Source organism: Rana temporaria, chromosome 1, assembly GCF_905171775.1.
Source record: "Rana temporaria chromosome 1, aRanTem1.1, whole genome shotgun sequence".
In the NCBI taxonomy this organism is placed as follows: domain Eukaryota; kingdom Metazoa; phylum Chordata; class Amphibia; order Anura; family Ranidae; genus Rana; species Rana temporaria.
In genome coordinates, this window is record NC_053489.1 from 335,579,725 (window position 1) to 335,597,580 (window position 17,856).

General features: G+C 43.2%; 1 protein-coding gene across 1 annotated transcript in view; it reads right to left on the reverse strand.

Annotated features, from left to right (window-relative positions):
* Nucleotides 1-295: 295 nt before the first annotated feature.
* The window catches only part of CORO2A (coronin 2A), a 145,359-nt gene continuing 127,798 nt past the window's right edge, over nt 296-17,856 (reverse strand). The window contains 3 exon segments of the mRNA XM_040361132.1: nt 296-1,535; nt 2,478-2,749; nt 13,581-13,671. Coding sequence (XP_040217066.1) covers nt 1,404-1,535; nt 2,478-2,749; nt 13,581-13,671 — 495 coding nt within the window. The 3' untranslated portion in view covers nt 296-1,403.

Sequence of the window (17,856 nt, forward strand, 5' to 3'; positions counted from 1 at the left end):
GTTTGTGAAAGTCACATCAGCAGTAGCTGATATAAAAAGACTTACAAGTTTACCTATAGGTACAAGTTGAAAACAGTTTACAATCTCACTTTCTTGCCCAATCTCCCCTATGTTTCTGCTCAGTTCTCGTCCTCTCCTGGACTTGTATAGGCTGTATATTGCACCAGTGTGTGGATATTGGTGGTACCGAGGGACCCCATTGTTGTGTGGAACCTCTCCGTAGCCCTCTGGCCTTTATAGCTTATTGGCTATGCCGATTTACTGCCAATACATCAGTTCTTGGTTTTCTTATACTGCCTCTTTTTCCATTATGCAAGCCAACCTTTGTTACCAATGTCAAAGCTAGCCCCTACGCGAGCAGAACTGCTGCATGTTAACTCCTTGTTTAAACTGAATAAACATTACTGAAACAGAAAAAGAGTTTACTACTGCTTCAAAGTCTGAAAAAAAATGTGAAGATAACCTGTTGGTTTCCAATCTAAGCATGTGAACACTGATTGGTATTCACTACACTTTATCAGTTCTAGTTTCACTCCAGGAGCCATTCACAATAATGTTTTAGGAAAAGCATAGTAACCGCTCATTTTGATTGACAGTGCAATGCATTGTTACAGGGGAAAGCAATGCACCTGCACTGAAACACAACTCACTTGCTGTGCACTGCGCAGAGGGTCAGGTACAATTTTTGTTGCATTGTGGTGTGTTGGCAGCGCATTCATATCCAATTAGCTGCCTTACTGCAATGCACATTAACATACTTTAGAATCCATGTTAGCACACATTTAGTAACACCCAGCAACAAAATGCCAAGATGTGAAGGTGGCCTCGCACTCTAGCCAACTGTATACCATGCAATTTTTGGATAAATAAAATCATATATTGGACACAAATATATATCAGTGGAAAAAAAAAAGAAGAAATGTTCTGTTTGGTATGATACAGCAAGCCTTTTACCAAAAGGTCCAATCTCCCTGTTCTTACTGCAATCATAAGAATAGATTTCCAATTAACATTTTTGAAGCACAGAATGCAAATTAAGGGTTTTTATCAATAAATACCTAGCAGTTTTTAGACTTAGCAAGCTATCACTATACGATTACTTTGTTTTCTCTACTGGATTGTCAAAGGCAGGCTTGGCATTCACCTGGCCACTGACATTTTATTTCCCACCTATTTTTTTTTTTATGGGCCAAGCAGTCCACTAGGATTGACAATGATTGTAATTAACAATATTAATTATAATAAAAATACTGGTAACAAATAATGATAAATATTCTGTGCACCATGTAGCATTGCTAAGTTTGCTAGTGATTTTTCTTTCCTTTGCACATACAAGTAAAAAGTAATGGTTTTCTGGAGGCATTTTTGAAAGTTACATTCTATTGCCTGTGAGTGGAGTAGAGTTAGTAGGGGGCTGCGCTGTTGCGGACGTTTTTGATTTCCAATTCGAGCTGTCGAATCTGAATATCTCTTTGGCTCAGTTGTTCACGTAATCTACGGATTTCGTCCTGCTGTTTGTAGAACATTTGCAATAACTGCACAGTAAAAGAAAATGACACTGTTAAGAAGATAGGGCACAATATCGGTACTGAATAAAACATGAGCTACAACTAGGCTGCCATCTTAAACTTTTTATACACAGAGAGCACAAGGCTAGACTATTATTGGAAAATCTGTATCAAGGAACAATGGGCATGGGTCAGGGGCTCTGCAGCATGCAGGCTTTAGGATAAAGGAGAAAATTAAAAGAAAGTCTGGCCTGAGTGCAGCAAGGCCAGCCATAGATGGTGCAAAAATTGCTGGATTACCCCATAAACACAGACAATGTTGACAGGGCAATCCCTCCCATGGAGCCATTGGGTTCTCCTAGCAGGGGAAGCTGTCCGCGCCAGAAGGGAGAACATCCCTAGCAATAATCACATGTATAATCCAGCAGGTTGTACCCAAGTTGATCAATTAACTTGGGTACATTCGATCTGCCCCATACATGGTTTGGATCTCAGCCAGTTCCAGCTGATATTTGAACCGTCTATGGCCAGCTTAACTGGAGATTCCAGAGTATGAACTACTGATAAAATGTAACTGCAACAAATTAAAGCAATATTGTGGAAAGCAGATTTCCTCCTCAGAGTTACTATGAAAATGCCAGCGTTGGAAGGACAGGAGAGTCATATTTTCCAGCCAGTGATTGAACCCAAAATTGACCATGATGCTGAAAGAAAAATGCCCAGTGTGAGGCTTGGCAGTCATGCTGGTGGGGGTCTAATGGGGTAGGTGCAGTAAACACACCATTTATTATACTCATTTCAGGTAAAAAACATATTACCTTAAAACAATGCAGTCTGGATATTTGCTACAATCTTATATTTGTGTTAAGAGGTATCTCAGCATTTAAATAGAAAACAAACAAACCATACATCACATTCTCCAAGCACTTCCCATACAACCTACAGCCATACAAGTGAAAGAAGCCATACCTCACTTTCTGTCCTAGGTGGAGGACATTCAAACATGTCCAATCCATTGGAGATAAAGGAGTTCCTAGATTCTAGTTTTCGTTCTGCGCCCCTCTTTTTTGCTCTGTCTTCCCTGATAATCTCTGTCTTGTACTCGATTTCCCAGAGTGTCTTTGTGGGAACCTTTTCTTCGTATGTTTTCTTTGGCTCTTTAGCAGGCAATCTGGGCTCCTCGCTGGGTACAGCTGTCTGAGACATTTTCACGCCAGGCTTTAAGGACATCAGAATAGGACCTAAACGAAAAATGACAGCATTGAACTGAATTAAATTTACGAAAAAGGCTTCTCTGTTTTAGATGTAACTAGCAGTCAGCACAATAAGTCAAGTAAAAGATCTCTGCGCCTAATAAGTTATTGAGTGGCTTATAAAACATTGTGCTTGAAGTTGAACTTTACCCATAATAGTTTGATAACAATTAATGTTCTTTAACAAAAAACATAACATTTCACATTAAAGTGGAGGTTCACCCAAAAACTCAATTTTTAACATTAGATTGAGGCTCATTTTGTGAAGGGGAATCGGGTGTTTTTTTTTTTTTTAAATCGAAGTAGTACTTACCGTTTTAGAGATAGATCTTCTTCGCCGCTTCCGGGTATGGGCTGCGGGACTGGGCGTTCCTATTTGATTGACAGGCTTTCCGACGGTTGCATACAGCGCATCACGATTTTCCGAAAGTAGCCGAACGTCGGTGCGCAGGCTCCATATAGAGCCGCACCGACGTTCGGCTTATTTCGGCTACTCGTGACGCGATGTATGCGACCGTCGGAAGCCTGTTGGAAGCCTGTCAATCAAATAGGAACGCCCAGTCCGAAGACCATACCCGGAAGCGGCGGAGAAGATCTCTCTCTAAAACGGTAAGTACTGCTTCGATTTAAAAAAAAAACAACGATTCCCCTTCACAAAATGAGCCTCAATCTAATGTTAAAAATTGTTTTTCGGGTGAACTCCCGCTTTAATAATTATGCTACCACAATTAAGCCTTGTACACACGATCAGTCCATCCGATGAGAACGGTCTGATGGACCGTTGTCATCGGTTAACCGATGAAGCTGACTGATGGTCCGTTGCGCCTACACACCATCGGTTAAAAAAACCATAGTGTCAGAACGCGGTGACGTAAAACACAACGACGTGCTGAAAAAAACAAAGTTCAATGCTTCCAAGCATGCGTCGACTTGTTTCTGAGCATGCCTGGATTTTTAACCGATGGTTGTGCCTACTAACGATGGTTTTTTTCCCCATAGGTTAGGAATTCATCGGTTAAATTTAAAGCAAGTTGGTTTTTTTTTTTTAACCGATGGTTAAATAACCTATGGGGCCCACACACGATCGGTTTTGACCGATGAAAATGGTCCATCAGATTGTTGTCCTCTGGTTAACCTTCGTGTGTATGAGGCCTTAGAATGTGCGTAAATTGCCTCCAGAATTGCTCCTGTTTCTTCTTGCTGGAGGCCGCCATTATGTTAAAGCCCATAGCAATCACTTCCTTATTGGAAATTCTCCCCCTTGGTCTCAAACTATACATCACTTTCTGTAATTAAAATATACATACAAAAAAGTACAATTCCAGCCTTGATTGTATGTCATGGCTTAGCTAGAGAGGAAGGCTGACAAGAGCTTCACAGTGCTGAAAGCGGCATTAAACCCAACAATATAATACATTACAGCTTACAAATCATTAGATGTGGTGGTTGCATCAGTTTTGACCAGCTGATCTGGCCAATAACACACCTTCTGTATGAAGAGTGCCCCCACTCTAGATGAAGGAGAACACAGGCACCTTTGGAAAACAGAACTGTCAGTTTCGGGGGAGGGGAGTGTTTAAGTTGACTATACATTAGTCTTTTTTCCCTTCAACCAGCTGGTTGAAGATAAAAGAGAAAAAGAAAAGAAGATTTCCCCATCCACACACTTGAGATGGATGGGGAAATTTCCGCAGTGCTCTGACGACAGAGTCTTCCCCACCATCAGAATACACTTATCAGTGCAACCCGCTATAGCCAGGTGCATTGATCGTCCAGGGAAAATCCCAAAAGGCTGGTAGTACAGAAGTTGATCGGCAAGTCAACTTCTGAACTTCTGTACAACCACCTTGTTCATAAATGGAGTGAAATTTAGATGGTGCCTGTAGAACGGGCCAAATATCAATCCATGTATGGCCGCCCTTAGATGGCTTAGCAGATTTAGATACACTAACAAATGGAAGCCAAACTCCAGCTCACACTACACAAGCAGTTATACCCAACAGTTTTTTTTTTTTGATAAAGGTTTTACATGAATAAAAACTGATCATTGTAAGCACCACTGTCAGCTTGTCTCAACACTCCAAACTGCTAGATTTGCAGGAGAGCTTATTCTCTTAAAAACAACAGACTTACTGGCCAAATCACCAGGTGAAACTGTACGAATGAACACCTAAAAGAAGAAAGCTAATGTAACCATCACATCTAAGAATTGTTAAGCTGCAACATAATAAAGGTTTGTTTTGTTTTTGGGCTTAAGACACTATCTCTGTAAGGTTAATGCCTAGCCAAAAATATTAGCACCCTGTATTTGTCAGATAATGCACCACTTTTCCCCAAAAATTGTTCAATTACAAATGTTTAGGCGTTGTTGTCATGTTTATTTCCCTTGTATTGGCATGACAAAAAAAGTGGAGAATCAAAAAGCCAAATCTGACACAAAACGCCAAAAATGGACTGAACAAAATTATTGTCACCCTCAATTTAAAATTGGAAAAATACTCAAATCAAATCGCTTCCTGTAATCAATACGTTTCTTATACTACTGGAATTTTGTGTTCCCTCTGCAAAGTCTGGTCTTTCCTGTTGCTTTCATCCCCCTTCAGCAACAGTAAGAGCCGGTTCACACTAGGGGCGACACGACTTCCAGCGCGACTTTCAAGGCGACTCCGACACGACTTGAACATGAACCACAGGGCGATCTGGGGCGATTTACAACACAACTTGAAGTCGTCTCCAAGACAGGAGACTTTCCATGGCCAATAAAACAACAATCAGGCCTGGGGGAGGGAGGGGGGAGGGAGGGGGGCAGGAGAGATTTGCCTGAGAAATGTATGTTATCTTCCTGGAAAGTAGCTTTAGATAAGACTTCTGAGCGACTTCCATTGAAATCAATGGGTACAATCGCCTATAAGTCGTATTGAAGTAGTACAGGAACCTTTTCTGAGTCGGATCGCCTTGAGTCGTGTGTATTAACACAGCTCCCATTCACTTCCATTGTTTTTCTCTACAGCGCGACTTGGGACGACTTGAGGCGACATGAAGTCAGATCGGCAAGTCGCCCCAGTGTGAACCGGCTCTAAATCCTAAGAGCCGGTTCACACTGGGGCGACTTGCGATCCGACTTCATGTCGCCTCAAGTCGTCCCAAGTCGCTCTGTCGAGAAAAACAATGGAAGTGAATGGGAGCGGTGTTAATACACACGACTCAAGGCGATCCGACTTCAGAAAAGGTTCCTGTACTACTTCAATCCGACTTGTAGGCGATTTGTACCCATTGATTTCAATGGAAGTCGCCTCAGAAGTCGGATCACTGTCTTAACTGAAGCTACTTTCCAGGAAGATAACATACATTTCTCAGGCAAACCTCTCCCTCCCCCTCCCTCTCCCAGAGCTGATGGTTGTTTTATTGGCCACTGGAATGTCTCCTGTCCTGGAGACGACTTCAAGTCGTGTTGTAAATCTCCCCAGATCGCCCTGTGGTTCATGTTCAAGTTGTGTCGGAGTCGCCTCTGAAAGTCGCGCTGGAAGTCGTGTCGCCCTAGTGTGAACCGGCTCTAAAGCTTTCAGCAGATCAGCCTCTAATGGCCCTGATGTTAGGCACAGTGCCAGAATACAGAACAATTGAGCATGTGCAGAGCAGGGTGAGGCAGTGCACTACTGTATTTTAAACAGTATAGGCACCTTTTTTTAATGTTTTGCATAGCTATACTTGCAAAAGGGGCCAGCCTGAAGTGATCTATCAGAACTTAATTTTCTGACCTAAAATTCCACATTACAAGAACAAAAAAAAAAAAAAAACGTAACTCGTGGCAATTAATACCGTGTTTGGTAAGATTTCAGTGAACTGGTTGCTAATCCTAGCAAACTTATATTGCTCTTTTTTTTAATAAGCATGGATAACATGAAAAGAAAGTTCATTTTAGAAAATAAATAAAAAAACTGACAATGGTTCCAAAATAGTTGCTTAGAGGCCAGTGTTGAGAGAAAATAAAATGTCCTATGTCTAAAATAAAAATAGAAGTTTAATAGCTGGAGAAGAAAAACGTTACTGATGCTTTCCATCTTTTAAACTGTAAAACTACAAAGTGTTGTTACTAACTGTTGGGACATTACTCAGACATCCAAGCTTACAGGCTCTTTACGTTGTATTTTTTTTTTTTTGTCTCTTATACGGGTGCTGCCCAGACCAACCAGATTCATAGTTTGCTTTTTTTAAATTGAAAGAAGAAATAAAGCCCTGGCTGATTGCTATAGGCAAAACTACGATTATTCCTCTATTCCAGTTTTCCCTATCAGCCTGTTATTTAACCTTTAGAAACACTCACAATGGGGTCTTTATTCTCGCTCTAAAGCAATTTTGCTCCTTGTACTTTTGCTTGATATATGAGCAAAGCAAACAGATTATGTATATACAACTCAAGGAGAATTACAAAGGTGATGGATGTATAATGAGTCTGTGATTGAACTCTGTTATTGACCTTTGTGCTACAGTAGTTTCTCTACTCACAATACAAAGGGCTTGAACAGTTTTAGAATAGACTGTGCTTGTTAAACATACATCTATCTTGTAATAATATACGAAGCATAAAATCAGGAGGATCAGAAAATAGCAGGGCATTTTGTACTAATAATTTTAATGTAACATTGTATAGAAGCAATATATTTCCTTCCTGCTGACAGGGGAACAAATGCTGCAATATAAAATATATGCAAGTATTTGCATCCATTTAGCCAAGCTTAAAAAGGAAAACTCCACTTTTGTTAAAAAAAAAAAAAAAAAAATAACATAGCATATACCCCCTGCCAAACATCTGTAATTACTATTTTATCCTGCGGCTGACCATTTTAAAAATTTGGCAAAAATGAAATGCAATGCAATATGGCAACCTAGAGGAGTTCTGTACACCCCTACAGACACTGCTTTCCTCAAGAGATTTGCACAGATGTTTATGAAAAGCAGACTCTCCAATTCAGGGATCAATCTGGAATAGACATGGTACAACAAACAGCATTTTTTTTTTTTTTTAGAAGGTAAGAATCTGCAACAAATTATATTAAAATTCTTGCAATGTACACAGATTACTCAGAGGGCAGTGTCTTTTTTTCCCAACAAAAGTGGAGTTAAACTTTAAGGCCCCATGCACACGAGACGCAGATGCAAACTCATCTAAACACAAGTTTTCAAACGCAAAAACCGGCGTTTAAAACGCCGTTTTTTGCCGTGAATTTCGCAGCGTTTTACTGCATTTTACCACGTTTGCGTTTATAAGCGTTTGGTTAAGAAACATCATAAGACCCTCCCTAAGCTCAAAAAACTGTATTATTTAACAATTTCAGCCATTTTGTGAGACCAGAGCAGCTGAGAGAGCAGCAGTGTACGTGTATTTAGCGTGTCACTTGCCACGTCACCTGCCTCAAGTTGTGAATTGTCCACTTTCCACGTCACCTGGCCACGCCACCTGCCACAAGTTGTGGATTGTCCACGTCACCTGGCCACGTCACCTGCCACGTCACCTGGCCACATCACCTGGCACAAGTTGTTGATTGTCCACTGGCCACGTCACCTGTCACATCACCTGGCCACGTCACCTACCACAAGTTGTGGATTGTCCACTTGCCACGTCACCTGCCATGTCACCTGGCCACGCCACCTGCCACAAGTTGTGGATTGTCCACTGGCCACGTCACCTGGCCACTTCACCTGCCACAAGTTGTGGATTGTCCACTTGCCATGTCACCTGGCCACGTCACCTGCCACAAGTTGTGGATTGTCCACTTGCCATGTCACCTGGCCACATCACCTGCCACAAGTTGTGGATTGTCCACTGGCCACGTCACCTGCCACATCACCTGGCCACGTCACCAACCACAAGTTGTGGATTGTCCACTTGCCACGTCACCTGCCATGTCACCTGGCCACGTCACCTGCCACAAGTTGTGGATTGTCCACTTGCCATGTCACCTGGCCACATCACCTGCCACGTCACCTGGCCACGTCACCTGCCACAAGTTGTGGATTGTCCACTGGCCACGTCACCTGCCACATCACCTGGCCACGTCACCTACCAAAAGTTGTGGATTGTCCACTTGCCACGTCACCTGCCATGTCACCTGGCCACGCCACCTGCCACAAGTTGTGGATTGTCCACTGGCCACGTCACCTGCCACAAGTTGTGGATTGTCCACTTGCCACATCACCGGCCACAAGTTGTGGATTGTCCACTGGCCACGTCACCTGCCACAAGTTGTGAATTGTCCACTTGCCACGTCACCTGACCACGACACCTGCCACAAGTTGTGGATTGTCCACTTGCCACATCACCTGGCCACGTCACCTGCCACAAGTTGTGGATTGTTCACTTGCCACATCACCTGGCACGTCACTTGCCACAAGTTGTGGATTGTCCACTTGCCACATCACCAGGCCATGTCACCTGGCCACATCACCTGCCACAAGTTGTGTATTGTCCACTTGCCACGTCACCAGGCCATGTCACCTGGCCACATCACCTGCCACGTCACCTGCCACAAGTTGTGGATTGTCCACTTGCCACATGACCTGGCCACGTCACCTACCACAAGTTGTGGATTGTACACTTGCCACGTCACCTGGCCATGTTACCTGCCACAAGTTGTGGATTGTCCACTGGCCACGTGACCTGGCCACGTCACCTGCCACATCACCTGGCCACGTCACCTACCACAAGTTTTGGATTGTACACTTGCCACGTCACCTGGCCATGTTACCTGCCACAAGTTGTGGATTGTCCACTGGTCACGTGACCTGGCCACGTGACCTACCACAAGTTGTGGATTGTCCGCTTGCCACGTCACCTGGCCATGTCACCTGCCACAAGTTGTGGATTGTCCACTGGCCATGTCACCTGGCCACGTCACCTGCCACAAGTTGTGGATTGTCCACAATGCAATGCAAGCAATTACATTTTTTATGGTTTTTCATCATTTGCCATAATTTTTGAGATTTCTAATGTAAAAAAATAGGTCACCTTTAAAAAAGCCTATAAACGAAATTGTGGCAAAACGCCGGCACTGTGTTTTGCCACGATTAGCGGCGTTTTGCCGCGATTTGCGTCTGAAACGCGAAAACTTTTGCGTCTGAACCCAAAATTTTGCTTTTGAAAAAACGAGCCTAAACCCAACTGCTTTAAAACGCAAAAAAAACGTGAATGTTTGCATGGACACATAGGATAACATTAAATGTGTTCAGGGGCAGTTGAAAAAAATGCCCAAATGCCTCTGAACTCGAGTTTACCAGCGTCTCATGTGCATGGGGCCTAACAGTGTGAATTTCCTAAACATTAAAATAAAGCTGATCTCCAGGCACAAACCTTTTTCATGTAAAAATAGCCACAAAGAATGTAAATCAATTTTGTGTACACTAAAACCCAGATAGCAATGGCATTATTGTGCTGCACACAGCCTGTGCAGGCAGCAGAGGGGGACCAAGCAGACTCCATCCACTACAGGCTGCCTGCAGACAACTAGAGGAGGGGGCAGATACAAGACCAGTCACCCTATACAAACAGAGAGAGCAGAATGGATTGGTAGCTTAGTAGTTATACAAAAATCCAAGTAGGAGTCACGTGGCTCATGTATTTACATAATATTTGTTGCATGGAATTCAGCTTTAACATGCAACCCTTTATTTGCTGGTCCTATATCCAGCCAGTGCAGGAGAAAGGAGCCTACACATGTAATATTCCTCAAAATTAAAGCTGAAAATTTGATAAGCTTTTTTTTTTTTTATAGCATAGGTACATTGATTGAGGCCTTTGTAAGCTGCAAGTCACTGTGCTACACTAATAGCCGCAGTGTTCTTTGTCTAGTGCCAAGCATTTGCCCTTCTGAATTATCAGTCAGTCAGTCACTCAGCCCTGCCACCATTCAGAGGAAGCCTTGATTTTTTTCAATGAGGCATTCTCCGATTGGACAAGGAGAGTCTACACCTTGTCTTCACTGAAAAAATACAAGTTTTTCTCTATATGGTGGCAGTGCTTGAGTGAGCAACCCCCTGTGGTTAAAAAGCAGAAGGGCAGCCACTTGGCACTGTACCCAGGATATGCAGTAATGTTTGTCTGTCAGCTTACCTCCCCTATGTGTTCACCTTAGAGGCCAGCCACTCTCACCTGGTTGCTTAAGTAATCTCTCCTCTAGCAAGGCTCCACCCCAGGCCCTATCAGGGAACTCTATATTAACCTGTGCACTGCAAGCCAGCCGTGCTGATCAACAGTGTTCGTTAAGCTATTGTGTGTTTGGGTTCCTGCTTGCCGTGTGCTACGTCTGTCCCTGTTTACCGATCTTGGCTTGTTCTCGACTATCCTTGTCTGCTTGTGACCTTGACCTTTGGCGTGTCCTTTGTTTATCCTTGTCTGCTAGTCGCCCCGACCTTTAGCTTATCCCCTCACTATCTCTTGTATCCTGAGCTGCTGCTTCCCCTCTATCCTCCATAGCCTACTGTGAGCGTGAGCCTGGGGGACTCTGGGGGCCGCGACCTGGATCCAGTTGCAGCTCAGTTCATCCTCACCACGAGAGGCTCTGGTGAACACCTGCTGGATCTTAGACTCCGCACCCTGGGGAATCTTAGGCTCTAGCTCCCTGTGGGATCCCTGTTAGTGATCCAGTGGACCTGCCTTCCTTAGCCACCCAGTGTTCCGTTCTCAGCAGTCAGCCGTTGGGTCCACTGCCTTAGCGGCGCACTCCTGACCCCAACGATGTGCATCTGTCACCTGACCGCAGGTGACCTAAAACTACTACAGTGAATTTAACCACTTGCCGCCCACCAATGACAAATTGACGTCGGCAAAGTGGTTGTAGAATCCTGACTGGACGTCATATGACGTCCTCAGGATTCTTAGCCGCTGCGCGCCCCCGGGGGCGCGCATCGCGGCGATCGCTGTTGCGGGGTGTCAGTCTGACACCCCGCAACACCGATCTCGGTAAAGAGTCTCTCACGGAGACTCTTTACCACGTGATCAGCCGTGTCCAACCACGGCTGATCACGATGTAAACAGGAAGAGCCGTCGATGGCTCTTCCTCACTCGCGTCTGACAGACGCGAGTAGAGGAGAGCCGATCGGCGGCTCTCCTGACAGGGGGGGTTCGCGCTGTTTATCAGCGCAGCCCTTCCTCGGATCGCCACATGGACCACCAGGGATGCCCACTAGGGAAGGGCAAAACTAAAAAAAAAGTGGAAAAAAAGTCCAAAAAAAAAAAAAGTCTGAAAAGAAGAAAAAAAAAAGATGAAAAAAAAAAAAGATGCCAATCAGTGCCCACAAATGGGCACTGACTGGCAACAAGTAAATCAGTGCCGCCCCACAGTGTCCATCAGTGCCGCCCCACAGTGTCCATCAGTGCCGCCCCACAGTGTCCATCAGTGCCGCCCCACAGTGTCCATCAGTGCCGCCCCACAGTGTCCATCAGTGCCACCCCACAGTGTCCATCAGTGCCACCCCACAGTGCCCATCTGTGCCGCCCATGAGTGCCCATCTGTGCCGCCCATGAGTGCCCATCTGTGCCGCCTATGAGTGCCCAGTGCCGCCCATGAGTGCCCAGTGCCGCCCATGAGTGCCCAGTGCCGCCCATGAGTGCCCATCAGTGCCGCCCATGAGTGCCAATCAGTGCCGCCCATGAGTGCCCATCAGTGCCGCCCATGAGTGCCCATCAGTGCCGCCCATGAGTGCCCATGAGTGCCGCCTATGTGTGCCCATCAGTGCCGCATACCAGCGCCGCCAATCAGTGCCACCTCATCTGTGCCCGTCAGTACTACCTCGTCGATGTCCATCAGTGCCATCTCATCTGTGCCCATCAGTGCCACCATATCAGTGCCCGTAATTGAAAGAGAAAACGTACTTATTTACAAAAAAATTACAGAAAAAAATAAAAACGTAATTTTTTTCAAAATGTTCGGTCTTTTTTTAGTTGTTGCGCAAAAAAAAAAAAATCGCAGAGGTGATCAAATACCACCAAAAGAAAGCTCTATTTGTGGGTAAAAAAGCACGCCAATTTTGTTTGGGTACAGTGTAGCATGACGGAAGAAAAAAAATAGGGTTTTCTTCCGTCTGCAAAATCAGATCTTTGCGGAGGCGGACACGATCGGGTATCAGCGGATGTTCATCTGCTGACACCCGCAATCTCATAGGGACCAATGTATGTCCCTTTTTCATCCGCAAACGGATGGATGAAAAAGCGGACATACGGTCCGCACGTGTGAAATGGCCCTAAGTCTTACCTGTGCAAAAAATTATTGAAGTCAAATAAATACTGGAGCCCTCTAAATAATCATTTGTGCAGCAGAACACCATTTTAAACAGACAATAAAAACTTGAGCAATGAGGGTAACAGTTACAGTAAGACTGATGCCAACTTTCTATGACAGTGCAGACTGTCCAAAAATAAACGTTTTTGAAGGGATATTGCTCTTTATAATCATAAAATCCAGAACAGTAGACACTGAAGGGCAAAATAAATAAATAAGGAAGCGCTGCAGAGATAGCTCCAATATGCACTCCATTTGGCCTTAAACTGGAAATCTTTCAGACATGATTTATTTAAAGTAGATCCTGCCACCACGTTCCCTTCCATCTCCTGATACTTTGTATAATTGGACTAACATCTGGGTTTTAAAGCTCAGACCAGTTTCACACATTTACTTAGCATTTTATTCTCTCTGATAAATGCTCAGATGAGTAACCTTTCTCACAGACACTTATAAAGGCTACAGCAAGAACAACAAAAAAATGAAATCAAGTAAGTGCTGAGATAACAGCATGGGCAAGTCTTTTAAAGATATCCCAGTCTGACCTCTATTAATTCCACTCAGCCATTCATGTGCAGTGAGGGCTGGCTGTGTTCCAGCTGTCATTGGGTAAATGTCCTCCTGGTACGATTCTGACTACAAGACACAAAAGAAAAGAGCTCTAAAATGAAAGCAACATTGGTAGGTTTTTTATAAAGCAATTTATATGGTTATAGTAGACAATTGTGAACATATATGCACATAAAGTACATTACAGCAGGGAAAATAATTTGTATTGTACAAATAAATTCAATCTTATATTATTTTAAGAATAATCATAATAAATATTAAATTGTATATAAAAAAAAAAAATAGTCATACACATGTTCAGTATGATACAAGATTACAATCTTACTTACATCAGTAGCATTGTATGAACTGCAGAGAAGTTCCCACCACGCCTTTCATTACCCAGCCATCATAAGTCACGTCATCAACAGTTCCCAAACGGGTCCCTCTGTAGAACAGTTTGGTAACTGTGCAGGTTTTGTTTACCACTTCAATTTCTATAGATTTGTTTCCCCACTTAAGTGCCACAGTGTTTTCCCACCCCCCCATTTTAGAGATGAGCAATTTCCATATAACTTTTTTAACCTATTTTAATCTATTATACTTTTGTTTCCAGACAGATAAGGCTTTAATCTGGAAGCAGGTTTGGATGCATACATTTTTATTTCCTAAATTTTAACAAGGAAAAAGTGGGGGGAAAACAGAAAAAAAAACAATTTTCATTACATTTTCCCAGCACAAAATTTACTTAATTAGTGCAGTATTTACCCCAAAATAAAATCACGAAGTCTAACTAAAAGGATATTGCGCAAGTGTGTGTTTTTTTTTTAATGTAATGAGGTGAAATGGTGAGATGAAAGTGAAATGTTTGCCTTTTGATTTAGAAGAGTTTATTCCCCCCTCATAAATTTTTGATTCATAATTGGTTGGGAATCCAGCCTGTCACGTCACCCCCCCCTCCCCCGCTGTCTTCTGGGAAACACTGTTCCCAGGAGAGAGCGGGGACCAGTGACGGCGTGACGCGATCCTCGCGCATGCGCAGTAGGGAATTGGGAAGTTATTCCCTCACCGAGGATGACGGCCTCAGCCTCGGCTGCTGACATTGCGGGCGCGCTGGACAGGTAAGTGTCCATTTTTTAAAAGTCAGCAGCTGCCGTATTTGTAGCTGCTGGCTTTAAAAAAAAAAAAAAACGGCGGAACCTCCGCTTTAATGCAAAAAAATAAAATCACACCGGTGGTGCAAACGCCTAGTGCATTACCCAAGGTTTATTGAAGGTTGAGCTTTGAGGAAGGGGATGTGTCCCAGAAAAGCGTTAGCCTGCCGACATCGCCTATTGCTTAGTCATCCGTCGCCAAAATATTGTTTGAACGTCAGGGAACGTCATTCGCATTGCATCTATTTGTGAGTAATTATTTGGCTTTGTATTTATTTTGGTTTTTGTTTCCTTCAATAAACCTTGGGTAATGCGCTAGGCGTTTGTGCATTTTTGCAGTTGTAAGGTGGATTCCCCAATCTGAGAAGGGCGGCACCGCTTAAGCATTATCATTGAGATTGCATTGACCGTGCGTCTATCCCTGACTGGTGACTTTTCTTTGGAGCGAGGGAGACATTGTTTGTTCTATTGCATGCACTTACATTAGTGTTTGAAGCCCACACAGTTAAAGTATGTCATCCAGAGCATCTTATGTATTTGTTTAGGGGATTTTTACAATTTACCAATCCATTTAGGTTTTATTGGTTTATTAATATGCAAGGAGAGGCAGGGCTCTACTCTGTTTAAAGATGGCTGCTAGAGCTCGCCAGAAATACGGATTACATCACAGCATTCCCTTTTAAACTTAATGCAAAAGCATTGTCTTGCACTATTCTTCAGAGTTTACTGATTGAGGGTAGAAGATCACAAACCTAGTAGCTGATTTTAAATCGGGGGTCTCTAAACTATTGAAACAAAGGGTCGATTTACTGTCCTTCTGACTTTAGGGGGGCCAGTTGGGGTAGAAATTGTCCTTGCATCAGTGGGAATAAACAGGATCTTTAAATATTGGGGGAGGAATAGTGCCCCATTTTTGGTGTCAGTGGTAGGAATAGTGGAAGACCCTGATAAAGGCAAGCAAAGGGCTGCATCTGACCACCGAGCCGCAGTTTGGAGACCCCCGATTTAAATCAGGAGAGTAGGGCCTGGAGTGCAGCCGCAATTAAATAGATATGTAAAATGCAAGAAACATTTTAATACACACCTGGAACTTAAGCAGTTACATTTTTACACTGTTCCAATGCACTGTTTGTATTGTTCACATTATTTGTCATGGTTTGTCAGATGTGTGGAAAGCTGCGATTTTTCATACATGTGGCAACATGTTTCAAAAGATCGGGGGGGGGGGGGGCGTTGTTTAGAATGAAAACAGCATTTAAAGTGATGTTAAAGTCTTGTTTTAAAAAATAAGACATGTTCTAATTACCTGCTCTGTGCAGTGGCTTTGCACAGAGCCACCCCTCCCTCCTGGCCCCTCCCTCCTGTTGAGTGCCCCTACAGCAAGTAGCTTGCTATGGGGGGCAACCGAGCCGAGCTGAGCCGCTGCTCTGTGCGTCCATTCCTGTGTGTCGGACAGCCGAGACTCTCATGCAACGTTGTTGGATTGAGATCGCTGGACCCAGGTAAGTATTAGGGGGGCTGCTGCACACTGGTTTTTTTTTTATCTGAATGCAAAGAATACATCAAGATAAAAAAATCTTCTGACTTTACAACCTCTTCAGCCCCGGAAGGATTTACCCTCTTAATAAATAGGCCATTTTTTGCGATACAGCACTGCATTACTTTAACTGACAATTACGACGTTGTACACAAACAAAATTTATGTCTTTTTCCCCCCCCCACAAATAGAGCTTTCTTTTGGTGGTTTTTAAGCACCTCTGTGGTTTTAATTTTTTGCGCTATAAACAAAAAAAAGAGCGACAATTTTGAATACATAAATATATTTTTTACTTTCTGCTATAAAACATATCCATTAAAAATATGTAAAAAGTTAAATTTCTTCATCAATTTAGGCCAATTTGTATTCTGCTACATATTTTTCCCTGACCATATTTATCCCTGACCCGTCTGGTGTGTTTCTTGTCCTTCATGATGCGGTTTGTTCACGGAGGTTCTCCAACAAACCTCTGAGGTCTTCACAGAACAGCTGAATTTATACAGAGATTAAATTACACACAGGTGGACAATTTACTAATTGGGTGACTTCAGAAGGCAATTGTTTCCACTAAAGGGGGCTGAATACAAATGCATGCCACACTTTTCAAATATTTTATTTGGAAAATATTTTGATTTCCATTTATCATTTTCCTTCCACTTCACAATTATGTGCCCCTTTGTGTTGGTCTACCACATAAAATCCCAATAAAATACATTTAAGTTTTTGGTTGCAACATGACTAAATCTGGAAAAATGCAAGGGGTATGAATACCTTTTCAAGGCACTGTACAGGTCGCATCCGCAAAGGATGTCTGTACTTGCAATTCATTTACAGAACGTTTTTTTTTTTTTTTTTTTAAAGTGACAGCCGATAGGGGGGGGGAGTCCCTGTCACAGGGAGAGAGGGCAGCGGGGAGCTCCTGCAGAAGGGGGAACATGCAAGCTAATCCTTTAATTGAACAAGCTACCCGACTGTGTGGGCCAGTTTTAGTAAATCTCCCCTTCTGAGTGCAAATAACAAGGAAATGTAGATTTTAGAAATGTATCAAACTACAGGACTTTGCTATTTGAAACTGCTACACACACTCAGAAGCTCAGACACAGTGTGAGATAGCCAGTTGGGCCTCATGCACACAGATATACAAATCCATACACCCACACGAAGAGGCCGTCTTTACCTGCATGGGATGCACATGTTCCTGTGCATACCACACAAGTGAAGACCAGTCCTTAGCACAGGTGTACGAGTTGGTACATCTGTGTGAATGAGGCCTTAATTGGATGGCAACTGTTACACTTCAGCTTACCGCTGACTCCACACAGTTGCAAGGTTCTTGCATAAGCAATTGCTCCATTTAATAGAAAGTAGCTTTCAGGCTACTCCATCTGGCAGATTCTACTAGAAATTACTGACTGATACCAGTGAGTATGTAACTAGATGTAAATGAACATTTTTAGTATTTTCACAGTACATTACACCCTGCTGTTTTCGCCAACATTGTAAATCTTGCAAGCATTACCACTAATCAATGTCATTATACACCAATCAACCATAACATTATTGACCACCCATCATAATCTA